The 27,144-nt window shown below is 40.5% G+C and overlaps 1 protein-coding gene, 8 non-coding genes and 2 gene segments (V, D, J or C); 2 read left to right on the top strand and 9 right to left on the bottom strand.

Moving 5' to 3' along the window:
• The window catches only part of LOC117395269 (DELTA-stichotoxin-Hcr4a-like), a 412,383-nt gene that overhangs the window by 261,672 nt on the left and 123,567 nt on the right, over positions 1-27,144 (bottom strand). The window lies entirely within an intron of this gene.
• LOC131705587 (small nucleolar RNA U3) lies at positions 2,640-2,852 on the bottom strand. Its single transcript, XR_009310534.1, has one exon. It is a non-coding gene; the product is annotated as a small nucleolar RNA U3 (small nucleolar RNA).
• trnan-guu (transfer RNA asparagine (anticodon GUU)) lies at positions 6,513-6,586 on the top strand. Its single transcript has one exon. It is a non-coding gene; the product is annotated as a tRNA-Asn (tRNA).
• On the bottom strand, positions 10,897-11,698 carry LOC131705187 (immunoglobulin kappa variable 3-15-like). The segment is given in 2 exon segments: positions 10,897-11,441; positions 11,622-11,698. Coding segments are annotated over 2 exon segments (483 nt in total).
• Positions 18,081-18,731, bottom strand: LOC117965119 (Ig kappa chain V region K29-213-like). The segment is given in 2 exon segments: positions 18,081-18,429; positions 18,607-18,731. Coding segments are annotated over 2 exon segments (399 nt in total).
• On the bottom strand, positions 22,282-22,392 carry trnal-caa (transfer RNA leucine (anticodon CAA)). Its single transcript has 2 exons — positions 22,355-22,392; positions 22,282-22,327 (listed from the first exon to the last, which is right to left on the bottom strand). It is a non-coding gene; the product is annotated as a tRNA-Leu (tRNA).
• Positions 22,739-22,811, bottom strand: trnak-cuu (transfer RNA lysine (anticodon CUU)). Its single transcript has one exon. It is a non-coding gene; the product is annotated as a tRNA-Lys (tRNA).
• trnan-guu (transfer RNA asparagine (anticodon GUU)) lies at positions 23,227-23,300 on the top strand. Its single transcript has one exon. It is a non-coding gene; the product is annotated as a tRNA-Asn (tRNA).
• On the bottom strand, positions 23,438-23,510 carry trnaf-gaa (transfer RNA phenylalanine (anticodon GAA)). The gene has a single exon. It is a non-coding gene; the product is annotated as a tRNA-Phe (tRNA).
• On the bottom strand, positions 24,772-24,843 carry trnaw-cca (transfer RNA tryptophan (anticodon CCA)). Its single transcript has one exon. It is a non-coding gene; the product is annotated as a tRNA-Trp (tRNA).
• Positions 25,316-25,387, bottom strand: trnae-uuc (transfer RNA glutamic acid (anticodon UUC)). Its single transcript has one exon. It is a non-coding gene; the product is annotated as a tRNA-Glu (tRNA).

A 27,144-nucleotide genomic window follows, 5' to 3' on the forward strand; every position in this document is an offset into this window, starting at 1 on the left:
ACTTCTTTGAAGGATGTTCCGCTGACCATTTTTTTTTGTTTAGGCTGCCGATCCCACACTTTGGAGACACCCACGGTGGGCTTTGAGGTATAAAAAGAGTGAGGAACTAAGAGACTGGGAGCATGGAACTAGGAGATACCGGAATAGGAAAGACAGAGAAGCCGAGGGAAGTAAACGAAAATAAAGAGGACGAGATTAGACAGCGAGTGGTTGGGGTGTTTTTTTGTGCACGGACAGTGTCAGTTTCGTTTTGTTATTTTTTCTCGTAGACTCACTCTGGGAGGACTGCGGAATTTGGTGATTGAAGACATTTGAAAAGAGGTACTGACAAGAACCTTTGCGTTCGTGGTTTATGTCAGGATATCAGGATCTCTTCTGAGGACTTCAGCTGAAGCGCAGCACCCTATGGAGAGGGCTGCCCAAACAGGCGTCTGGACAGGAGCCCTAAGAGGAGGTCTGGACCGGAGAGTGGATGACGTATGGTTAAGTGAACAAATACACTTTAAAATGCATCTAATGGTCAGAAATAAAACAATAATTCAAATAAACAAACTGTGCAAAAAAAGGAAAACCAATCCAATTAAAATTCAAAAATCATAAGTGATAATACTGAATAAAATAATATTCAACACATTCGACACCCGTGACATTACCACCACTGCGATCTTGAAAATGTTTGTATGCCACAAAATAATGAACAGTCGTTCATTATTTTGTGTATCAGCCGCCACACAAAGCTGAGCGCAGTGCGGTATACTGTAATGATGCTCCAATCAGTCTGCCCGGACTGCACCTGAACCATCTTAAAAACACGAAGCCCCTAATAAGCTCATTTGTAAAAGTTAGTAAAGAGTTGCGCTAATATAACGAAGCTAAATTTGAACTCCTAGCTGGAGCAACGAGAGAGGGCGAGAGGGCGGGCAGAGAAGGAGGGGGAGACGCTGCTAGGCAACCGGCTCGTGAACATTCCACTCAGCTGAGCAGAGACCGTTAGAATTTAAAAATGCGAACGTTCCGAGCAGCGTTAGGCGCTTCGTTAAATTAACACACCGTTGCTGGCATTTGAATATAACCATATTTTAAATACTCAAATAGGACTGTATTAAAAAAAAAAAAAACATATTATGTTTTTCAAAGTATACGTTATGTGGAATATTAAAATGTACTTGGCTTGATTCATGCCAAAGCTGCCCGATTTCAGCCTTGCTGAAGCACCCCCAGATCATCACCGGTCCTCCACCACATTTCACAGTGGGTGTGAGACACTGTGGCTTGTAGGCCTCTCCAGGTCTCCGTCGAACCATTAGACGACCAGGTGTTGGGCAAAGCTGAAAATTGGACTAATCTGGGGGTGCTTCAGCAAGGCTGGAATTGGGCAGATTTGTCTTTGTGAAGGACTCATGAATCAAGCCAAGTACAAGGTTGTTCTGGAAGAAAACTTGCTTCCTTCTGCTCTGACAATATCAATGTGAAAGACTGGTGGAGAGCATGCCAAGACGCATGAAAGCTGTGCTTGAAAATCAGGGTTATTCCACCAAATATTGATTTCTGAACTCTTCCTAAGTTAAAACATTAGTATTGTGTTGTTTAAAAATGAATACGAACTTATTTTCTTTGCATTATTCGAGGTCTGACAACACTGCATCTTTTTTGTTATTTTGACCAGTTGTCATTTTCTGCAAATAAATGCTCTAAATGACAATATTTTTATTTGGAATTTAGGAGAAATGTTGTCAGTAGTTTATAGAATAAAACAAAAATGTTCATTTTACCCAAATGCAAAGCTATAAATAGTAAAACCAGAGAAACTGATAATTTTGCAGTGGTCTCTTAATTTTTTCCAGAGCTGTATATATATATAATGTAATCCACGGGATTTCCACAACGCTATGGTTTATCATATTTTGCCGAGAATAATATTAAATATAATATTTTAAAAAATATGATAAAGATAAAGTAGTATACAGTTTGAACACATTAGAAGCTGTTCAAGGACGCACATTTTAATGACTAGTCTATATGAAAACATTCTTGTGAAAAAAAAACAACCAGCTAAAAACCATGATTTGATTTTCCTGTCTTTATTTTTAACAAAGACAATGACGTTTGCAGACAGCGTTAGTGTTCTGGTCAGCGAGAAGTACTGAATAACTGTTTGCACTGTTCCGTGTTTGTTTTCAGCTCATTGAAAGATGACATTCTACAATGACATTTATCCACTTTACCCTCAACAAAGGACGCCCTTCATCTTCAACCTCAGCCAGCTCATACTCATTCTGGTGTTTTTAGTCCTTGCTTGCAGTTTCCTTGTTATACTAACAGTCATTTCTAATAAGAAAATACTGTTTCCAGCTAAACCGACACATGCACCAAAATGTGAGTGTAACATAGATTATTCTGCTCCAGTTTCGGACTGCAAATGCATGTAATGAACTTCACTTCCATTAGGCGTTGCTTAAAACACAAGAATCCACTGTTATTTAATATTAATAACTCGCTTTCCAAACACTACACACTTAAACTAGATAATATATCCTATCTTAAAGAAACTTTCTTTTGTAATACATCTCATATACCACAATGCTAACAAATTTAAAAGTCATTTTTATTTTTTATTTACCATTTATAAAATGTCACAAACCACTCAGACTGTGTTTTCTTCCTCCACCCTCAAAAGAGGGCAGAACAGTCATCAATGATCAAGAACAGCTACAGTGAAGCAGCATTCAAGACCCGCTTCACGCTCAGAAGAAAACACTGTAAATCCTCATCATGGTTAGCGAGACCAAACACTTTAGAAACGCATTTCACTAGAAACAAACTATAGAAATGATCCCTGAAAGTATAGTCTTAACAAATACAGGGGAAAACAACTTCCCTACTCCCGGCATGTAACACTGCAGTGACGGTGTCTGATTCAGGTTCCTTTCTAGTATATCACTTGTTCATAGTAATGTTAATAATTGCCAATGTGTTTCAAACACAAAATTCACATAATGAAATAACCACTCAATTAAAGTATAATGTAAAAAAGAGAAGATAAGTAATACCCAGGGTGCACCTCTCTATGAATAATTTAAAGAAACAACCAATCCCCAATCTCTCTAGCCGGGGGAGGTTTCAGTCCCCGCCCACCTGCATAGTATTCAGGAGGAGGAAGGCTCTGGTCATTTCAAGGGTTTTGCTGCAAATGTGTTTCTTACCCTTTAAGTGCCGTTGTCCTAATCTGAGGCTACTTTGTCATTTTTGGTGCATTTTTAACTGGCATCTTATTTGAATGTTCTTTTAACTCTATTGTTATGATAACTTACTCTAATTGTGTTAACCATAACAGTTAAGTCTAGATGTAACGTATCAGATTACATAAACACACCTTGTGTTCAGATTTTTTTTTTTTTTTAAATGCATGCGTCCTGTATGGGTAGAGGCAGATAAGCTGCGTACCTGCTGTTTCTACACATTAACATTTACGAAATACACACACTAAATTGAAATGTAAAATTTTAGAAAATCTACTTTGCCAACAGAAGAAAAACAAGCTAGCAGAGAATGGTTTCGAGCCATCGACCTCTAGATTATGGGTCCAGCACGCTTCCGCTGCGCCACTCTGCTATGCCACTCTGCTACAGCTGCTGCAGTTGAGATGATCCGTTTTCTTTTCTCCCAAATACAGTATGCGAAGTATGCAACCTGCCCACTGATCACAAGCAGTTTTATCCCCCAGTTTCGGCTGCCAATTCCAATATTCAGTCTGTAAAGCATCTTAAATCGTAGAAGCGCTCTTTGTTAAAAATTACACTGAAGACTTATTTTGTTCGACCAGGTTAATAATTGCAACACCAACGTCTGCTGTTCAACTAAACACAACACTCTCCAGTCTTCTGCAATCTGCTCATCACTACATGACCAAACCCTTAGCCCCAGCGACCAAATCTTCATTTACCACTGGATGGAAAACATTTACAACTTTCTGCACTCAAATCAAAATACATCCCATTCCGATTTAATGAACAGCGGATTGTAGCCTCCATCGCCCATGCAAGGGATTCTCTTCACTTAGCCCCCACTACCGTTAAAGCCTACATCTCTGGAATTCAGTATATCTGCCGCCTCATCTCCGTCCCTTCTCCAACACTCCTATCCATCCCATCAGTTTGCTGACACTCAGAGAGATCCTCAAGAGCCCCCCACCCCTGCTGCTCCCTCCTGGCTCCCTATATCAATAGACATCCTTCACTCTTTAATCTCTACCCTCAGAAAAGGCTGCTCTGTCTATTCAATGACCTGACCATGGAAGTACTATGTTTAACTGCTCTTGTGAAGCACTTCCTCTGCAGGACTCCTGAAGGAACAGAGTGCACCCTGGGAATTTACCATGACAGCATCAGTGATTTACCAGTGGGAAAAAAGGCTACAGTTACCAGGACATCAAGGGGAATACAATGAATAGACTCGGAGCGTTAAGCCATTTCAACCATGAGGTCTGGTGAACCATTCCGTGCACCCAGATACTGGCCAGCTGTAGTAATTATACTACAGAATACTACACCTTGAAGTAAAAAAAAAAAGTTAACCATGCCCAGTGTTAAACATGGTGGAGGTTGTGTGATGGTCCACAAGTTTCACAGCCCGGTCCCAGAAGCAGACCCCAACCCGCGGCAAGTTCCTCCTTTCAATCAGCTGGTGTTCCATTAAACTCCACACTCTTTAGCCTCCCCGAGTCGGCCCGCAGCTTCAGGGAGAATTGCCTTCGCCCCTTCCACTTGCTCTTCTTATTCTACTGCCTGGTCTTTCTTCACCACATTATGTGCCCAGATTCGTATCTCTCTCACCTCCTATAACCTTCAGCACCTCCTTGCCTTTATGACAGACCTCAGGCTATCCCTTAACCTGGCCCCTTCCTCCATCAGGAATTATCTCTCAGGTATACAGCACCAGTTCCTCCTCCGTTCCCCACCCTCCTTTCAATCCCGGAGGTCCGCCTGAGTCTCGCATCCTCCTCTCCATCAAGATAACCAATCTCATCGGAATCTCCAGTTTCCCAGCCATCAGCCTGTGGCACTTTGACCTCACTCCAGTCCCCGGAAATAACTTCCTTGTATTCATCAGGACTTCAAAACAGAAAGTTACATCAAGATCCAGAAGTTCCGCAACCTGGTCCGAGGAGCAGACCGCAACCCTCGTCTCGTACCACCCTTCAGCAAAACAATATTCAACTGAATAACTCTCTCTCCAGCCTCCTTCAATCAGCACGTGGATTCATGGAAAACGCTCTAGAGAGATACTGCCCAGCCCAGCTGCCAGCTTACCTGCCTGAGGATGCTGCACTGAGTTGCGAAGGATCTGTCCTTTTGTCCTGTTCGTCCCCTTCCTGTCTCTTGCTCCACTAAACGCCCAGCAGCCAGAGGATGCTGCCTGACCCGTCGGGAGCGAGAGTCAGTTTATTGTATGTTATGTGTCTAAACTTTGCTCTTTCTCTCTCACTTTTACGTCACCCAGCAGCCGGAGGATGCTGCCTGACCCGGCGAGAAGGGAAAACTCTTCGTCTACCCTATCTTGTCCTGCTATCAATATCTAAATATTAGTCAAGGCCTATTTAAAATGATCTTATGTTCTCTAGAAATGATCCTTGCAAATATAGTCTTATCTTTTATTGGCAGACCATCGCCCCCAACTGGCAAGCTCTACTTCATATGATACAATGTCTGGGCAACAACGAGGTGTTCCATTAACAATACAAACTAACTTGAGACAGCCAAGTCATTAAAGCAGACCTTCAGTTTGTCATGTGATACAAAAGCAAGTTTTGGCATTTTTGCATTGCCTGCCTCGTCAAACAAGCTCGAGCCACAGCACACAGCACTGCTGCATCGGGACAGAGGTGGATTTTAAACCAACTGAATCAACGAGCTGAGACTACTTTTTGAAGAAATTGAAAACATACCTCTCGTTGAAATATCTGCTATTTAGTTAATTAATTTATTTTTTGAATTTGCAAATGGCAGACTACGTTGCCAATAAGACAATCTGAATTGCTCATATTAAGCTGCGATGTAGCCTATGAGAATCGCTGGCATAATTAGTGGGGAATTAGCTCAAATAGTAGAGCGCTCGCTTAGCATGCGAGAAGTAGCGGGATCGATGCCCGTATTCTCCAAATAGTTTTAATGTATCTGCGTATTTAGTCCCAATGCATTATGGAGAAAATTACAAATTGTGACAATTCTTTTTAACAGAGTCGCCCGCCCTACATGTGTATTTTAAAGCAAAGTCTCCTAATTTGTAATATTCCCCAGGCTGACAAACTGCAGTGCGCCCTCCATCGTATGCCTTCCGAGAAGCGGAGATTTTTTATATTTTTTGTAGCGATGAAAGAATTTGTCTTATTTGGGAATAAATATAAATGGCTTGGTTTGCTTGCATTGGTTTGAATACATGTAATTGATTACAGACTTTCCTGCCCAGTGTTGCTTTCTTCTTAGATGTGGTCTCAGTTTCGGCTGAGCAGGTTGGTCTCTGTGGCGCAATCGGTTAGCGCGTTCGGCTGTTAACCGAAAGGTTGGTGGTTCAAGCCCACCCAGGGACGATGTTTTATGCATTTCTTAATCACATTAGAAAATGGCACTCTGCTATGTTATTATTTCCTCCAATTACACTGAAGAAGAAAATGTGTTCTGTTTTTTAGTTCAGAATAATATAAAACAAAAAAATTCTTGCTGTTTGCCGAAACCCGGGATCGAACAAGGGACCTTTAGATTTTCAGTCTAACGCTCTCCCAGCTGAGCTATTTCAGCTTGACAAGCCTCCTTTCTCGAGATAACATTCTTTTTTAGAAAAGTTGTAATATAATTAAGTACATTTCTAAACAGTCCGATAGTAACATATATAATCTCAAAGCGCTATAATTTATTTCAGCTCTTATGAAAGACAAGTATCCTTGCGCATTATATCATCCCTTGATTGCGAAATGTAATATTAATTAATTGTGTATTTGTAATTAAGAAATGCAGCTACCTTATAATTATTTATGAAAGATTATAAAAATCAAACACTGCTACCAACTCCTGTGTGGAATTTCATAGAAAATTGCACTAATAATTTAGAAGCTTTATTCCTACTTTTTTAATGGTAATACTGACAATCCTTTATCAAGTTCACTGTACTTGTGTGTTTGCATGGTCCAGTATAAGAAGGTACGATTTTTCTGGAGTTCTTGGTTGCTCAGTTCAGCACCAGTCATCAGAGCTGAAAAACAACAGCAATAGGTACCTGGTATGGTAACTGGACCACATATCATTTATATCAACTGACTGTTTTCCTCCAAATATTATAATGCCAGTATTTGATATGTGTATACTAAAACATTCATTATATAGCACCCAAGTTCAAATCACACCATAAGTTATAAAAATGCATTGTAATAGATAATGAAATTAGCACTGAAAGGGAGACCTATAAAGTAGTTATAATGTGAAGATCATTATTTTTATAAGCATTGATTCAAATTCAAACTTACATGGTTGAACCTTCTGGGGCGATACCAGCTTATGGATCACTTTGTATCAGTCAGGTTGAGCTGCCATCAGCCTTTCTTCTAAACAAGGGATACATCTGAACCTGAAAAAAGAGCATTTGTGACAGAATAGCAAGGTTGCAGTTAAACAAAAGACTTCAATTAAACAAATAGCCTAAACACAAAATAGTCACAATGACCAAATAAAAGGTTTCTACACAAAACAACAAGAAATCAAAAAGGGGTTCACTGGGTGAAAACAAATAAACACTACTATACAATGGCAAAAGGGACTTATTGTTGAAAAAAGAGAGATTATTTTTTTAAAAAGCATGGAGTACCCATGTTCACGTTTTTTAAGTATTGCTTTCAAAACAAGATCATTTTTCAATGAAAACTAAATTAAACTTAAAGACCTAAAGTTAAATACAGTACTATAACGTTCATGGATACATAATTAAAAATAAATGATAGAAAAAGACAATGTATCCTATACTATCAATGTACAATGCACTATTCTGGTACTATAATGCAGTACCACCATGATAATATGATTGTACTTTTTATTTCTAAGAAGTATCCTGGTATCTACAGTATAATGCAACACTATACCACGGTACTATATGGTACTATTTATTTTACCATGGTACGATAACTGCTGCCTATTTCAATTGTCTTATTACTGTGTTATTACATTATGGACAGCAGTGGTGCTGTGGCTCCCTCTTGTGGTCAGTGTGAATGATGGCAGTGTGTGCAGCTTGGCAGGGCACTGATGCCTGTTTCCAGGCTATACAAACACAGAGAGGGATTCAATCAAACACTAAGTTCACAGTTTAATAGAAGGGTGGATTAGTTCTATTTGTATATGTGTTCTAAGCACTGCACTTCTGTTTCAATAAGTGTCACAGACAGTTCTATGAGATCTGAGCTGTGAACACAGGTGGGACTTGATAGGGTTGGGTGACTCACAGTACAGTTAGATTATCCTTCCTGTAGTTTTATGTTTAGCCTCTCAGTGCTTTCCTGCTCTCTAGGAGGGGCATTAGAAATCTGCCTGTTCAGAATGAACTGGCCCGTAAGTGTTGAGACATCACAGTGACATCACTGTGAGCAGCTCCTTCCTCCAGACACAGACCGCACTGTAGTGTTTAGATGACTGGGTTTGAGGAGCCTTGTGTTAACAATGGGAGAACTGGGCTGACTGGGGAGGTAACTGCTGCCTGTTTCAATTGTTTTATTACTGTGTTATTACATTATGGAGAGCAGTGGTGCTGTGGCTCCCTCGTGTGGTCAGTATTAATATCTGCAGTGTGTCTCTTGTAGATCAAATGAATGGAAGCTATAGTGCTGCTGACAGTAGTAATCTCCTGCATCTTCAGCCTGGACTCCACTGATGGTCAGCATGAAGTTTGTTCTTGACCTGCTGTCAGTGAATGGAGCTGGAGCTCCAGAGACTCGGCTATTCAGTGAAGAGAAGAGGAGTTTAGGAGCTCCTCCGGGTTTCTGCAGATACCAGGCTAGACTGCTGGTAAAACCAGAGCTACTGGATTTGCAGTTCAGAGTGACACTCCCTCCTATAGAGACAGACTCCACTGTGGGACTCTGAGTCAGGACAATCTGACCACTGGATTCTGAAAATAAAAACACAGAACATCAACCCACCGAGTCAACAGCCTCATCCATTAACTGCATTCCTCTGTGTGCTGAGGAAGCGCTGATATTAATAATAATTCATAATAATGAGGATTTCTTACCATGAGCACAGAGTGTCAGTGTGCAGAGGAGGAGCCCCAGTGAAGCCATGTTCTCTGTGTGTCTCAGTGACTGTGAAAGGGCTGAACTGTCAGCTTTAAAAACCCTGAGCAATGGAGCAGTGCAGTTATTCTAGCTGTTGTGTAGAGCAGTGAGGCAGGCACAGGTATGCAAAGCACCTTCCTTTATACAAATCCTGTCCCAGGCAGTTAGATGAGATCTGAGTCGTGAGCACCAGTGGGGCTTCATAGGGTTGGGTCAATTTTACTGTTTTCTTCTATTTTTCCCCCAGTCAAAGCTCTCAGTATATCACTGCTGTGTAATCTGTGTGTCTGTCTAAACTGACAATAATGTTTGTGTTTGTGTCATTATTTCAATCCTATTGAGAATTAAAGGGTATGTAGTGCCCTACCCCTAACCCTAGTGTTATACCTTCCCATGTGTTGCTGCTGCTGTACAAGTAATGGACCTGTCATTTTTCTTTTCATTGTTCTCATTTAGACAGCTTCTTACTCTTCTAAATGGAACATCTACTTCACTGTCTTTCACAGGCCTTTCCAAGATGTACCTTGAACTTCTACGAGTGCGTTTTCATGATTTCAATCATGCTAATATTTAACAAGCAAGGGAAAAAGGTAGAAAACTCATGTATTGCCTCTTTGCCAAATCATTTCTAGACATGCTCATTCTCTAATGTATTTGTAATCTCAAACAGCATTTCCTAGCTGTGTGTTACTCTGCAGTCCCAGTTCTTCCCCATGTCTGTGTCCTGCAGCCCCTGAATCACTGCTGCTCTTCACGAAGCCCCAGAGTGTGCAGTATGGGACAGGGGGTCAGTGTGAGGGGCAGTGCTGCACTGGGGGTGCTGGGGAGGGGCTGGGCGCACTTTTAGAATGTTTTGAAATCTGTTCATAAATATTGTGCTGTTCATAAAGGAAGGGTTGTGGCTGTGAAAGGCTCTATAAAATGAGCCGTGGTCACTGTGTGAAGCCACAGAATCCAGGTTTAAAACTGCTCTCCTCTGTGAGGTTGGAGCAGTGCAGTGTCAGTGTGCAGAGCTGCTGTGTTTGCAGTGAGCTGTGTGATGTGTGGAGTCAGTGGAGCCCTTTAGAGAGCTGGAATACTGGACTGACACTGAGAGAAGAGGGTCTCCACTGTGCACGACTGCTCTTCACTGCTGCTCTGTTCTTGTACAATAACTCTCCTCATGGCATTCTCCATTCTCCCTCACTACTGCATCCCAGCTCCTGATTGAGGGCTGACTGGATTCAACTCATTCCTCTCCTGTGTCTTTAATCACACACACTGGCTCCCTTCAGTCCCTGCTCAATGTTGAGGAGCCACAGCAGATCCTGTACAGCTGTATTTACACTTTCTTTAGCTTTGAAAAAGGGACCTGTGGCTTTTTATATCAGAGCATTCATTCATTCATTTCTTAACAGCTTCCATATCCTTAATTAAAAGTGTAGGCATCATGATTCATGAACATCTTCATATGAGAATCAGATAGAAAAAATGTGAGTTACATAGTTTCAATTCTTTGAATAATTGAATGATGTTTTGGAATTCCTAAATACATTTAGAATAGATGGTATCATCACTACATTATTAGATGACCCTGTAGTCACAACAAAATCAGTTTGTTTAAATAGACTAATATTGAATCCATACCTCCATGTAACTGTGTGTTGTTATTGAGCTCAGTGTGTTTGTGTGCAGTTGAGCTCCTCCACAGGCCGTGTCCCGTTTCATTGCCTTCACCCTCAGCACCTGCAGTAGGTCCCAGCTGCAGCAGTGCAGTCACTGTGCAGTCCAGCTGAGGGAGGTTTTTGTACGGGTGTGTAGCACTGTGGGAACACACCACCACTGTGGTAACTCTGACAGTAGTAATCTCCTGCATCTTCAGCCTGGACTCCACTGATGGTCAGAGTGAAGTCAGTCCCAGATCCACTGCCACTGAAACGAGTTGGGATCCCAGACTGAAGCTTACTTGCTCCATAGATCAGGAGTTTGGGAGCTTCTCCAGGTTTCTGTTGGTACCAGGCTAGGCAGTCATTACTACTGTAGCAATTGCTCACAGAACTGCTGACTTTACAGCTCAGAGTGACTGTGTCTCCTGGGAGAACAGATTTCACTGCTGGAGTCTGAGTCACAGTATACTGTCCACTGGATTCTGAAAACAATAAATAAAAATATTTACAATTATAATAAATTAGTGAATTAAATAATGAAAATGCATTACATTTCAGCACATTTTCATTTCTTCTTTTTTAATTTCCGTGTTTTACCTTGTATTAAGAATTGTCCCAGGAAATATATTTTTTTAAAAAGTGTTTTTCTAAATGATTCTTACCCTGAGTGCAGATGACAAGTGCCCAGATGAAGATGCTGATAAAAGTCATTGTTGTTATGGATTCTGTTGCCATGAAGGGCAGCTCTCAATCATGAAGTGTTAAACTCACAGGGCTATAAACACTCCCAGAGCACTGAAGCATGTGCTGCCAATGCAAAGTGTCTTTTCTATGCAAATTGTCTTCCTTGGCACAGCAGCCACTTCTAGCCAAGCAGTGCTCTTAAGTTTAAACTCTTCTCACTGATGCAGTTTCTTTGCCACTCAGGGAAAAAAAAAATATCTTATAGTTTTCTTTGTGTTGAGTTTGTACAAACACATCTATTTCTCTCTCTTCTGCCTTCTCTCAAACAATTCATCTTAGCCACAGCTGTGATTATGTAGCTTTGTTACTCAGTATAAATAATTATTAATTGTAAAATATTAAAATCAGACCAGCAGGTTAACAGATCCATCATAAACTTTGTGAAATCAAAGCCATTCAAGAAGCAAACATTTGGATTTTGCACATTGCTAATGTTGAGTGAAAAGTTTCCAGTTTTTTCCTGTGGACCCCCTGGACTGTCTCTGAGGACCCCAGGTTAATAACCACTGCTCTGGATTAAAGACCATCATTTTATTACTCTCTCTCTCCCTCTTGTGGTCACAGGGTGTAATGCAGTCTGTGTTGCTAGATGCTCAGCTGTCTCAACATGTGAATATTTGAAATAAAGTAAAGAACATGAAAAATTCCTCTAAAAGATATATTAAATACAACATTTTAATTGGCTTAATCAGCTCTCCTTTTTCTTTTATCTAGATTAAAGTTGGAAAATGCTTCGAGTACCTGCAGCAGAAAGAATGCGTGCATATCATGCAAGGATGTGAGAAGAGAATAGAGTAGGGATGAAACAGAGGAACAGAGAGCATGCAAGTGGAGTATAGGGAGGAAGAAAAGGGAAGCAGAAAAGAGCAAAGAAACAGTGAGAAAGTATAGGAGAAATCTTTCAAAATGACATGAACCAGATCCACAACTTAATGAGAATCATTTGACAAACTCACCGTCAAAAGTTCTCTTTTCAGCTCAGTCACTAGGGAAGGCAGTAAGTGGAGTAAACCGGGCACTTCCAAAGAGCCCCAGGAAGAAAAGTGTCATGGTAAAGAAACTGGCAACTCAGTTTGGTTTGGCTCTGGTAGATAAGCACGCTTCCACACAAAGAGCTGAAGTTAGTGAAACAGAATGTCAGGTTTGTGCATTCTATGAGATTGATTGTGTGTCCCGTCAGCTGCCTGGATGAAAAGACTGCATCACTATCAGAAGAGAGGATGCACAAAAAAAAGAATGCACAAAAAAGTGCTCCTGATGACTGTTCATGAAGCTCACCGCCTCTTCAAGAATGAATATCCTGATGTAAAAATCAGAACATCAAAAAAAAAGTCTGCAGCATTGCGCCCTGTGCACGTTCAACCTGTCTGTCTGTCGTTACCATGAGAACACAGAGATGCTACTAGATGGTTTGAAAAAGGTTTGTCAAAACATCCCCAATGGAAATCTCCTGGTCATTGGGTCACTTTGCAACTGGCAGATGAAATGCTGCCTTGGCTAGTGTGACACATGCCAAGACCTTGCTAGTTCTATCAATCAGGTAATACAAGGCAATGATAATGAAGATACAATTGTACACTACTACCAATAGATGGCTAACAATAAAAAGGAAGTGCTTGAGTCAACATTACACGATGCCAAGGAGGAGCTCAAACCCAGCGGACCATTCTGCGGAGCCACTGTTTTATTGCCAAGGTGCAACTTCATCAAATCAAGACACTGAAGATGAATTGAAATGAATGTGAAGCTATACTTCAGGAAAATTTCTCAGAACACTTCCCTATAAAGCAGCAAGCTGAAATAATGTGAGCTCCCTGGATCACAGAAGGAGTGCCTCTGTTTCCAGCAGTTCTCACAGCTCAGTCTGTTAGTACTTCTTATGTTGTGCTCAGTGATGAACGGCAACATGACACATTTGCAGTTGTTTGCTACAATCGGGCTATTCTTGATGAAGCCTCAACTTCAGCCAACATCTCTAACTTGCACATCTTTTCTGATGGTGCTGCGATCCAATTTAAAAACAGATTCAGCTTGTCCACCCTTACCATGCCGAGCAATGTACACTGTAGTCTGCATCGAGCTGATTGGAGCTTTTTTGCCACAGCACACGGCAAAGGGCCAGTTGCTGGAATTGCAGGTAAAGTAAAGCGTGCAGTTTGGAGGCGCATTCTGCAAAAGCATGCTGTTGTCAACACAGCAGAAGAATTTGCTAAGGTGGCAAAAGAAGCATGCCCAAATGTGAGCATCATTTATATTACAAAGCATGTGGTAAAGAAGGCACAAGATGAATGGGCAAACAGGTGGGAACAGAACTGTCCAAAGAAAACCCCAAACACACACAGCATTCACTATGCTAGAACGCTTAGCAACACTGAACTTGAGCTCAGCACAGTAGGTCCATTTGTGGAAGAAATTCAGCCTGACTGGAAAGTGGTCAGTGTGTTTGACATTGTGGATCAAGCAACAGCTATGGCAAAGTATCCATTCAAAAGCATTGAATTGTCAGTAAATGAGTACTGCATTGTTATGTACGAAGGCAAGTGTTCCCCTGGCATAGCTGAAGAAACCATACCGGCCCTGCCAGAGGAGCTCCTCAGTGTTTTGCATCCATGCAAAGGGGGCTGGAAGTGGCCGACACAAAAGGATGTAACGTGGTACCTTGCTTCATCTGTTCTCAAAAGGATTGATGCTCCAGTACCTGTGAATCCCCGGGGAGTATATGCCTTTCAAGAAAACATTACAAACTCTGCAGACACTTCACTGTGTGAGCGCTTCAGCTTGCGCTGTGTTCACATCCATGCATTTTTCACAGTGGTTACATCAGTTACAGGACCTGGTTATGTCAGGCACGTCATGTTTGGGGTTCTAGTAGAGGGGGGAATAGGAGTGGTGTCAATTGTTTCCTTACATTTGAGGACCAGACACTGTTCATTATTTTGTGCAGTTTAACATGTATAATTGCCTCTTTATTTCACAAGACTTATTTTGTTAATGTCAATTTTATGATACGTCAGTTACCAAATAAAATGTCTCTGTTTTAATAAAATGATTTACTGATTATTTCTAATTTCATATTTACTTGAATATATGCACGCTAGGATTATCCATAGGTAAAACTACAGTAGTTGGCCAATCTCATTTTAGGTCGTACTGTTTGAGATCAAGAAACACACATTTTCTGCTCTAAGTTTCGTCAGTTACGCTTTGCCCATCTAAGCCACGGTGCCCCGCGTCACTTCAAACCTGCGGCAGAGGCTTTCAGCATGGTAATGTATTTCCCATACCATGCACCACTCCAAAATGAACTACGGGACATTTCTGCAAATGAGACAAAACATGCATTTCCCACCTCAGACATGGAAATCTGCATTTATTTCAATTTTTCAAGGTCACTCCCCCTACTCCAAGGTATCAAATGTCCATACTGACGACCCTTCGAGCGCCAGCCTTAACCATGTCTCATTGCACACAACCCTCAACATTTCAACATTTGGTACCGATAAACATCACATGTTGGAAGTTTGTCAGAATCTCAGAGCTGTAAAATGTCATACCTTATTAATTCTGTATTGATGGTGCAAACATTTGATGGGTGCAGGTTTGTTGTCAAAAGCAGAGCACTGTTGGTGTTTCGTTGTGTCTGTGTTTTAATTTGGAAGCCTCATGTTTGTGCTTGTGCTGTGTCTGTGTAAATGTGTGTGCATACGAATGAACTGGAAACAATGTCATGTTTTCTTGTTTGAAATGAGCTAGCCAAAAAGAGGCAGCTTTATTTTCCACCATGCTGCATTTACGAGTGTACTTATTAACAAACATTTCTATGTTGTGGGTAACTATTCAACACTAGTTGGTGTGGTCCTTGCTTTGTTTAACAAAAGCTCTATTTCATAATCCCATGATTAGTACTCACTTTAACTTAAGAAAAGCCTTCAGTAGGCCAACGCCGTTCTGGTTACTGGAATCAAAGGGAAATGAATATATGAGATATTTGAGTCAGTGTTTCCCAGCATGCATCACTGTGAGCAGCTCCTTCCTCTAGACACAGACCACACTGTAGTGTTTAGATGACTGGATGTGAGGAGCCTTGTGTTAACAATGGGAGAACTGGGCTGACTGGGGAGGTAACTGCTGCCTATTTCAATTGTCGTATTATTGCGTTATTACATTATGGACAGCAGTGGTGCACTGGCTCCCTCTTGTGGACAGTGTGAATGATGGCAGTGTGTGCAGCTTGGCAGGGCACTGATGCCTGTTTCCAGGCTATACAAACACAGAGAGGGATTCAATCAAACACTAAGTTCAGAGTTTAATGGAAGAGTGGATTAGTTCTATTTGTATATGTGTTCTAAGTGCTGCACTTCTGTTTCAATAAGTGTCACAGACAGTTCTACGAGATCTGAGCTGTGAACACAGGTGGGACTTGATAGGGTTGGGTGACTCACAGTACAGTTAGATTATCCTTCCTGTAGTTTTATGTTTAGCCTCTCAGTGCTTTCCTGCTCTCTAGGAGGGGCATTAGAAATCTGCCTGTTCAGAATGAACTGGCCCATAAGTGTTGAGACGTGTGCCAGGGAGCTGCTGCACACATAAGGAATGAAGGAGACCAGGTGGGTAACAAGGATGACAAGACAATGAAGAATAAACTGCCTTCAATAATGCTGATGCCCTGCTCCTTAATAAAAAATAAGAATTCATTCAGGAATATATGAATTCCTCTTAAAAAAATGTGTCCTAAATTGAGATAACTTCATTTTTATTATTATAAGTTATAACCTGAGTTAGATAAAGAAGCCTCACACACTCAATCTTCCATCTGTTTGAGGTGCATACCATGTTAATATATACAATTGAATTTAAAGAATGGTTGCACTATCAGAAGTACTTTCCTTTCTTTTTATTTCAAGCAAGATAAAAAGTCTGTTCTCTCAATCCAGTGTGTGAGAAGTGTGTGTTTCACAGCGGTTGAGACAGGCAGGCAGGCAGGTGAGAGGCAGAGAGGGAGGCACAGAGCCACAGGCACTCAGGATTTATTCACACACACACTCACGTGACGCTACCAGCTATGGGAACTCATGGAGGACATACAGCCCAGTGTACGAAAAGCAAAGCAAAACATCCAGAAACTCCAAATCAAAGTTCCAGTGAAGGTGGCGTGCGCTGCTCCTCTAAACGGAGGCCCCGCTCACACAAGTCCTGTGGCTTTGCACAGTCAAAAATATAAAGCCAGACCCCACACAGACACAAACAGCCTGATTTTAAAAGAGGCAAAATAAGAACCAGGTCCTGCAGTGATTTCCAAAAGCTGATGTGGGGCACTGAGTTTATGCCTTTCAATGGGTTTCTAGTAAACAAGTCGTGTAAACACTTAATGAACGTTCAACACATCGAAAGAAAGTGACAAAATATTACATACATTAATGAAAAAAAAACAACCAAAATATAAAGGAGGCCAAATCACCTTTCATTGGTTATCAATAACTCATTCTAAATGCATCACTATTAATGAAATAGATTATAAATAACTGAACAAAATAGTACATACATAAATGAAAAAACAACCAAATTATAAAGGAGGCCAAATTCTAAATGATAAAAAGCTGCCAAATCCAGTTCCTCGCTCATCCCAATTGGTGACAGTGTATTCAGGGGGTGTGTCCAAAAAGACTCCCATTGAAGTCATTTTGTATGTAGGTCTCCACCTCTACGATTCAGAATCACTTTTTCAATGCCAATCCATCTGAAAGCAGGTACATTATGGCTTCTCTCCATGAAATGTTTTGCTGCAGGTGAAGTTTCATCTTTTTGTCTAATTGCACTCTTGTGCTCACTCAGATGAATTTTTAATTGTTGAAGTTTTCCCCACATATCCTTTCCCACACGGGCATGACAACAAGTAAAGCACATTAGTACTGGTGCATGTAATGCGAGATTTAATCTTGAAACTTTTACCTGTAGTGGGATGAACGCAGAATCACATCGAGTCAAATTCTCTGCATTATTTATTTATTTATTTCCTTTAAGGGAAATACAGTGTGTGATTTTCTTTATTTTCACTTTGTATTTTAGTTTCAGTATCTTTATCTTTTCCCTACTGCAGAGTAATCATTAATTATATTTTCATTTTCATTTGAAACTAAATTAGTAAATATAAATCCAATGACAGCCCTTCAGCCTCTGCAATGTATTAGAATACATGAATAACCAAGATATTTACCAGATTGATCTTGTCTTTTATTTTGAACCCTTGTTATTGAGCTCAGTGTGTTTGTGTGCAGTTGAGCTCCTCCACAGGCCGGGTCCCGTTTCATTGCCTTCACCCTCAGCACCTGCAGTAGGTCCCAGCTGCAGCAGTGCAGTCGCTGTGCAGTCCAGCTGAGGGAGGTTTTTGTACGGGTGTGTATCACTGTGTGAACACATCTCTGCTGCTGGCGTAGTGGTTACTCTGACAGTAGTAATCTCCTGCATCTTCAGCCTGGACTCCACTGATGGTCAGAGTGAAGTCAGTCCCAGATCCACTGCCACTGAAACGAGTTGGGATCCCAGACTGAAGGGTACTTGCCACATAGATCAGGAGTTTGGGAGCTTCTCCAGGTTTCTGTTGGTACCAGGCTAGGAAGTTGTTATTGTACACCGCGCTGCTGACTTTACAGCTCAGAGCGACTGTGTCTCCTGGGAGAACAGATTTCACTGCTGGAGTCTGAGTCACAGTATACTGTCCACTGGATTCTGAAAATAATAGATAATAATATAGAAGATTATAGTAATGATTGAATTAATTATGAAAACACATTAAAAGGCAAGACTTTTTCTTTTCCTTTTTTGCCTGTTTTACTTTTGACACTTTTGTAAATTATCCAACAAACAGATATTTTATGTAAATGCATTTTTCTAAATGATTCTTACCCTGAGTGCAGATGACAAGTGCCCAGATGAAGATGTTGATAAAAGTCATTGTTGTTGTGGATTCTGTTGCCATGAAGGGCAGCTCTCAATCATGAAGTGTTAAACTCACAGGGCTATAAACACTCCCAGAGCACTGAAGCATGTGCTGCCAATGCAAAGTGTCTTTTCTATGCAAATTGTCTTCCTTGGCACAGCAGCCAATTGTAGCCAAGCAGTGGTGTAAACACATGCTTGGTTCTGTGTGTTCTGACAGAGCAAGATTGGCAGTTTAGCATGAACACTCCCAGGACAGCAGGACTAGACAAAGAACAGCTTTAATAGGAGCATATGAGGAGAGCCAATCAGCCAAGCCCTTATTCCACTCAACACAGCTGGAATGGAGTCAAGTGCGGAGTGTGTGTTTAAAGCAGTACTTGCACTGTGTGTTCAAACAGAGCAAGATTAGTAACTGCCCTGGCATTAACACTCCCAGGACAGTGGGACTATACAATAGAGCCCAGCTATTAACCCTTTGCGGTCCATTTATTAATCGCGCGTCAGGCACGCCAGGTCTAATTAATTTTCACATGTGCAGTTAATTTTATACGCGCTGTTTAAAAGTTTTTTTTTTTTAACAGTCAAACGGGTTTAGGCATCTCCAGCCCCGCCCCACCCTTTCGTTTGCTATAGCGTTCAGCTATGTAAGAAATAAATAATAATAATAATAATAGTCGTACATACCGATCGATCATCTCCGGATCACTCGTTTTATCACCAAACTCCTCAATAATGCGATCCAAGTCATTATTTTATTACTATAACATCTGAAAAAAGCTCTGCAAATGTCCATGATAGTCTCAGTGCGCTGACGCACTCAGCCAGCTTGTTTACTATGAACGCCCCATTATCTGATACCTGATACCATGTATGACTATTCATTAGATACGCCTTTTTTTTTTTTTTTTTTTTCCGACTTGTCTCGGCTCCTGTCGCTCCCACTCGGCAATTGAATGGTTTTCTCGGCTTTTTCCGGAGAAAAAACGACTAAACACCCGTTTATTGCGTTGCTATAATGATGTCGGACCCAGTCCGACAAAGGACCTGTGAGGAATAATTGCAATGTCGGACCCAGTCCGACAATGGACCACAAAGGGTTAAGAGTAGCATTGGAACCTGATTAGCACAGTCCTTAATGCACTCATTAAAGTGTAATGCAGCAGTACTGTTTATTAAACAGCAGCACCGTCATGATTGAAGTGCAGTGAAGTTCTCACTGGCTTCAGTAACACTAGAAGACACTCAGGGCCTCATTCACTAAATGCTGGTAAATGACCAGAATGATATAAATGTTCTTAAGCTTTAACCTTAGGGCGATCTCTAAAATAAGATTGGATGAGTTGACAGTTAGCTCATTTGTGAATGGTCCCTGCTCTGATCACAGCATCACCAGTGCGCTGCCCTATTTACTGAATGTTGTGACAGTACATACCGCCTGCTTTACAAGAACGGTATTTGAACACACGCCGAGGACCCAAACATTTTAGCACCCTTCAGTGAATAATGTCTTGAATATCAAATCCCTCCCTCGCGGTATTTCTGATGTAATGTGCATACATTTACCATCCATTAACATCATGAATTATATTGAAATGACCCGCATGCGGTACTTTTCCTTCGCATTGTTCACCACGGGTTAGGCTGCTCTTCACTGCTTGGTGAATGCAGCAGGTTTACACAGTAGCACACGGTACAGAGCCTCACTGCGTGTTAACACAGTACTGCTGTGTGATAAATGAGGCTCTTACACTTTGATGCTGGTAGCTCCTCACTGTTGTGGGCAATGTTAGGAACTGCAGTTTGTGATGTTTGAGGCATTTTCAGCTGCGTTCAAAAACTAAAGTCATGATATGCCACCTAATATATCCTTCAAGCCCCTCAAGTGAAATACACAGCAATGGAAAAGTTATTCTATTTGTATTTAATGTGTTTATTTGATATTATAAGATGCAGCAATATTTATATCAGTATGTCAGTAAAGCTTTTAATAACTGCTGGGGATGAAATCAAAGAGGGAGTAATTCACTGCTACTACATTATGGACAACAGGCTCCCTCTTGTGGTCAATGTCGATAATTACTGCATGTTTTGTTTGTTTGAGTTGCATTTTAATATAACTTCTTAAGGAATTAATGAAATAATAAGTCCTATTTGTTTCTGACTCCCCTTGAAGCCCCTAGACTGCTGTGTGGTGTTTAACACTTGTGTAATTCTTCAGTAAAGTCACTGTCTCAGCTGATACACAGCACTGTCTCCAGCCCCTCTTCCCTCTGGCTCTTTAATGAGTTCAGAGTGAGGGGGAGATCAGTGACGTGCCCAGCCTGGGCTCTGGGAGAAGCTCGGAGCTTCAGCCCCTTTTCTGTTGGTCTGCTGGAGGTTCAGCACCGGACAGCTCCCTCTGACTCACTCCCTGGGAGAGGCTCAGGGAGGAGAGGAAGGATGAAAGAGAAGATTGAAGCCCTTCAGCATGTATATCTCACACATAAATAAGATCAACAACAGAGTAAAAGAGAATAGTTAAAAGAAAAACAGCCAGCTGCATCATCTGTAAACAAAGGAAATCTATGGATAATAATTAGGGAATCCAATACCGGATTCCCGGATCTTTTTCTGATACAGAAATCCCTGGATTGGAAACATAAAATCCGGGAATTCGGGAGTCAGGATATTTTGGAAATTATTTATTTATTTATTTTTTTTAAACAAGCACGCCTTTGACCTCGACGTGATTTGAACACGCAGCCTTTTGAGCTGGAGGTCAACGCGCTACCGTTGCGCCATGAAGTCCTCGTGTAGTGTGTGTTTGTCAGCCCCTAATAAGCTAATTTGTAAAAGTTAGTAAAGAATAGTGCTACTATAACGAAGCTAAATTTGAACTCCTAGCTGGAGCAACGAGAGAGGGCGAGAGGGCGGGGCAGAGAAGGAGGGGGAGATGCTGCTAGGCAACCGGCTCGTGAACATTCCACTCAGCTGAGCAGAGACCGTTAGGATTTATAAATGCGAACGTTCCGAGCGGCGTTAGCCGCTTCGTTAAATTAACACACAGTTGCTGGCATTTGAATATAACCATATTTTAAATACTCAAATAGGACTGTATTAAAAAATATATGTTTTTCAAAGTAATATGTTATGTGGAATATTAAAACAATCAAATTAAATAACACACGTTTGGACACCAAAATATTGTTCTTCCTCATAACGTGTTAGAAAATGTAAACAGCAGTTGGAGAATGCCGAAGTCGATCATCCTAGCATGTTAAACGAGGGCATTTCTCCTGTAAGCTGCGTCTAGTAATAGATCGTTTATACTGTTCTCAATGGTCCGCATCCCAGCCTGAGACCACGATCCAGTGGCCGACGGAGATGTTTTTCAAAGTAATATGTTATTTAGAACATTAAAACACTCAAGTTAAATAACATGTTTGGACACAAAATATCTTTCAGTGACGTTAACAAGTAGTCTGTTTACAACAAAAATGCAATCTGTGTTAGGAATGCTATTTTAGTCTGATTTAAAATGGAAATTAAAATGGTATTGAGTGCTGACAAGAGTTTGGTATCAGCTGTTGATTTCCTTAAAACAATCTTTTATAGTAAAATAAAGAAATGTATTCTTTTTAAAAATACGTAAAATTGAACTGTCAAAATTGGGATTTGAACCCACGCCTCTATTCAGAGACCAGAACACAAAATTCTTTGGAAAGACAGAGTCCTTGAGTCTGGCGCCTTAGACCACTCGGCCATTCTGACAAGCTGCATTTGTTACTGTAGAAAACCGCATTATTTATTTCAGCACACACTACGGTTCTCGTATCAAGGCCCGATTGGGTTTATTACACACATACCAACTGTTGCTCCATGAATGATGTTATGACAAGAGTAAAAAAAAGAAACGGATTGAAGTCAACCCAAAAAAAGTAAGATTATTTATTTCAATATCGTTATAGCTATAAACGATGTATGCGTTTTACAATAGCAATTGCTATATGACAATGACCAATAAGTAATTTTGTTGCAATACTGTATACAATGTGAACAGAATCAGACATTGCTCCGTTGTCTCGAAGAAACATCTTCAATTTGTATTTAAAAAGGACGCCCAACGTGGGGCTCGAACCCACGACCCTGAGATTAAGAGTCTCATCCTCTACCGACTGAGCTAGCCGGGCTGACTGGTGCTCGTTTCTTTCACTGTAACCAACTGAGCTATTAATTTGTCATCTTATTTGAGAAAATAGTGAATGACAGAACCAAAGATTCCAAATATAATCCACTGAACTGTAGCTTTATTATCATAATGAAAACAGATTACACATGACCACAGTTCTGTATCAAAATTAAGTCGTAAGTATATGGTTTCCATTGTAGCTATTTACACACACTGCTCTGTTGTCTCCCAGGGTGTTATCTAACAAAAAAGACACATGCTGTGCTGCCATAATTGATTACATAGACTTTCCTGCCCCGTCTTGCTTTCATCTTAGATGTGATCTCAGGTTCTGATGAGTTCTGCTCCCTCGATCACGTTCTGCAGCATCTCGCCTTGCTAATCACTCCCGTATGCTTTGGCGGCTTAATAGGTTGGTCTCTGTGGCGCAATCGGTTAGCGCGTTCGGCTGTTAACCGAAAGGTTGGTGGTTCAAGCCCACCCAGGGACGATGCTTTTTGCATTTCTTAATCACATTAGAAAATGGCACTCTGATACGCTGTTATTACATCCAATTACGCTGAAGAATAAATGTGCTCTTATTTTTTTTAGTTCAAAATAATACAAAACAAATATCGTCTTGTTGTTTGCCAAAACCCGGGATCGAACCAGGGACCTTTAGATCTTCAGTCTAACGCTCTCCCAACTGAGCTATTTCGGCTTGACAAGACTGCTGTTTCGAGATAGCATTCTTTTTGGCAATCCAGTAAACCTGTAATGAGAAACGTTCAACAGCTCGGCAACACCATAATAGAATCTGATGCCTTTACAAATGTGTTTCGAAACTGTTAAGTTTTCTCCCAAATACGATTCTCAACAAATGTTTTTTTTTTTTTTGTATTCCTTCCAGAGTAAGTCCAAAAGGCAAACACTGGAACTGGCTGCCTGAAAGTGCAGCGCTTGAACTGCCTCAACAAACGCTTAGCTCTAAAACGTGTACATTGAAAGTCTATTAACATCTTTAACACAATCATCTGTATTCCAATCCACAGGGTGATCAATAAAGTGACTGCTGGCTTTGTTTAAATATTAACAAGATGTTTTCAGGATTCACGCGTATTCTGAGCAAGCACGATAGAATATGGTAGTGAAAGGACAAGCAAATAACAGGTTTATTGGCTCCGGTCTTGTATCATCACCCTGACTACTGTCCGTAAGAAAGTGGCATTAATAAAAACGTCATTATGCAAAGTTCCCAATGCGCAAATACGCAGCATATTTAAACTTCTTCACAATCTTAAACCTTCCCAAATGAATTTAAAATACTTACTGACAGGTACGGCCCTTTCCCAATGTAACACTCTGCTTTGTTTGAACACCAACGATGGGTGGGATATTATGTAGTAAACCACAATACTATTGTTCCCACTGTTCACGAGATGAGGCGTTGCCGTGGTAACCATGGTCTGTGAGGCGCCGGTGTGAAAGAGTTGCAGTGCAGCGGTGACGTCGGAACAGTCTTTCTGATGAAAACGCAGAGCAAGCTGAGAATGACGCTGCGCTTTGAACGGCGCTGTAGCTGCGCTGGAGACTGGATGGAGCAGAAAAGACTAACGTTGGAGCTCCTGCAGAAAAATACAAAAGCTGAATGATGAAAAGAATAGAAACAAACACAGATGAAGGGCGGAAGCAGTGCTGGGTATATAAATAGAAAAGAAGGAGAGATTGACATGCAAGCTACCTAACGGGATTGCCCATACCGCTCTGGTCACGCCCTTTTTACCTGACCAAACACAGCAGCGCAAGATAATGGCAGAGAGACTGGAACTTGATTGAAACTGAACTGCCCCCCCAGGAAGTAATTTGTTTGTCGCTATATAATCAATATGTTGTGTGGGCTAAATTGTATAAATAAATGTCCGGATTTCAAATTCAAACACGCTAAAAAATGATATAGAGTGGAATAGATATAAAGACGGTTTTGACCTCGACGTGATTTGAACACGCAACCTTCCGATCTGGAGTCAGACGCGCTACCGTTGCGCCACGAAGTCCTGGTGTACTGTTTGCTTGTGATGCAATGTTAGAGAGCACAGCGTGACATGAACGCATGCGATAATGTGTTAATTTACCAACAGAAACATAAATAAAAGTGTATGTATTTATTTGTGAATAAACTATCTTGCTTATACGATGGGACCAGAGACCTTACATCGGCAATCTAATGATAGGCCAACCCCTGAGATACTTTGTCTTGACCAGGGACTAATATAATCTAAAAACAAACTGCGATGGGAATGTGAATAGAGTCAAATACATTTGTACCATTCTGTAAATTATATATATATATATATATATATATATATATATATATATATATATATATATATATATATATATATATATACCTCAAGTAACTGTAGGTTTTTTTAAATACTTCTTTTTTATAACTGTAGCTTTATTATCATAATGAAAACACATTACACATGACCACAGTTCTGTAACAAAATGACAAAAACAAAGACGTTCCCATACCGGGAGTCGAACCCGGGCCGCCTGGGTGAAAACCAGGAATCCTAACCGCTAGACCATATGGGAAGGTGATTATCAACCTCATTTACATGCAACAGTAGCTACACTCTAAAACCATGTGTAAGTTTGGAACATTCATAAACACTTATCTGTAACACTTTTTAAACGCGTCAAGGCGTTTACTTTATAAACATGTTTAGAATATAAACGCGTTAAGGTGTTTAAGTAATAAACACGTGAACATGTTTATTCGCTCTAACACTTTTTAAACACCTGAACACGTTTACAAATCTACAGGTGTTTAAGATCTAAACACGTAAATGCTTTCTTAATTTTACAATACAAAAAGACACAAATTAAACAACTTACTTTTATTTATTGCATATTTCAAAGTTAAGCCAAAAACTTTTTTAAACAAAAAATCTATTGCAATAGTAACAAGTATTTGAATTGTAATAAATATTTACAATTTGAAGAATAAAATCTGTTACACCTATATACATATTGTAGCGTGCATGGTGGAAGGCAGCAATAGGGCTGGTAGGTGACGTAATCACACACAGAGACATGAGCCCGATATACGCTCCTTGCAAAGGAGCCGGCTCTTTTGTACAGCGGTATCGGCGATATGCTTTAGTGCAAGAGGTCCCGGGTTCGCGCCTGCCCTCTGGCTGTGTGTGGATTGCCTCGCCCTGTGTGATGCGCCTGCCTGCGGGAACCGAGATCGCTACAATATATATGATTGTATTTAAAACATCAAATAGAATACTGTATATGTCCACTCCCTCAAATAAATTATTTAAATAGACAATAAAAACATACTACCTTATCATGAAATTTAGTTTTAACAAATAATTATTTAATTTGTTTACAGATATTTACAATTATGTAAGAATGTTATTGTTGTAATTCACTAATTTAATCGTTGAACCCTTTTGCAAAAAATCTGTATTCATGGGATTTGCATCCAGTAAATGGGTCTCCCAATATATATTGCTGCAGGAATCCAAGCACCTGCGAATAAACTTTGGGGTACTGCAGGTGGAAGGCATAGTACATTCCCAGGAGAACAAGCACAGCATCTAATACAGTTTTTGCTTGGCAAAATATCGCAACAGTATCTCCTACTATTACAGCTTCCTGGAGGGTGTTCTTTGCAACACAAAGAACAAGATGCGGTGGTTCTTCTTGTGTGGTTTTCAAGTACTTGTCAAGTTCACTTGTAGATATATCCTGAAAAATATAACATAATGAAATGATGACAAAATAATATAAATATATAAAATATAACATTTTTATTGTACTTTGTTAGATACATTTAATTTAATTTTAAATTTACTGTGTCAATTGTTAGCATTATATAAGTCAATATAATTATGCTTGAATGACAGTAAGAGGACATCTTGTTTGAAGCTGAGTCAATGGGTGCCCCCCCACTCCCAAACATTTTGATTAATGTTATTTAGTATAATTACCTCATATACAGTGATGACCGAAACTGACTTTTTCCCCTTTCCTTCATCAAATTTAGTTTTTTCTACAATGAGCTGAATTACAGGTAGCATTCTGAGATCTCCCTGAAAAGAAAAATGGGGTGGGGGTAATGACCTTTGTATAAGTAATTGCTTTGTACAGTGGCGGGGTGTGAAGGGGGAGAGGGAGGAGGTTTGTTGTTCTTTTTGTTTGTTACCTTCGTGCGTTTCCAGCTGGCAAAGCCACAAGTCATTCACAAGAATACAATGTGTTTTGTGATCATTTATTTCCTCACCTCTTTCTTGGATCCAATCAGTAACTCAGAGACCGTCCTAACCTGTTCAGCCCTT

The sequence above is a fragment of the Acipenser ruthenus genome, chromosome 35 (genome assembly GCF_902713425.1).
Source record: "Acipenser ruthenus chromosome 35, fAciRut3.2 maternal haplotype, whole genome shotgun sequence".
NCBI classification, from domain to species: Eukaryota; Metazoa; Chordata; class Actinopteri; order Acipenseriformes; family Acipenseridae; genus Acipenser; species Acipenser ruthenus.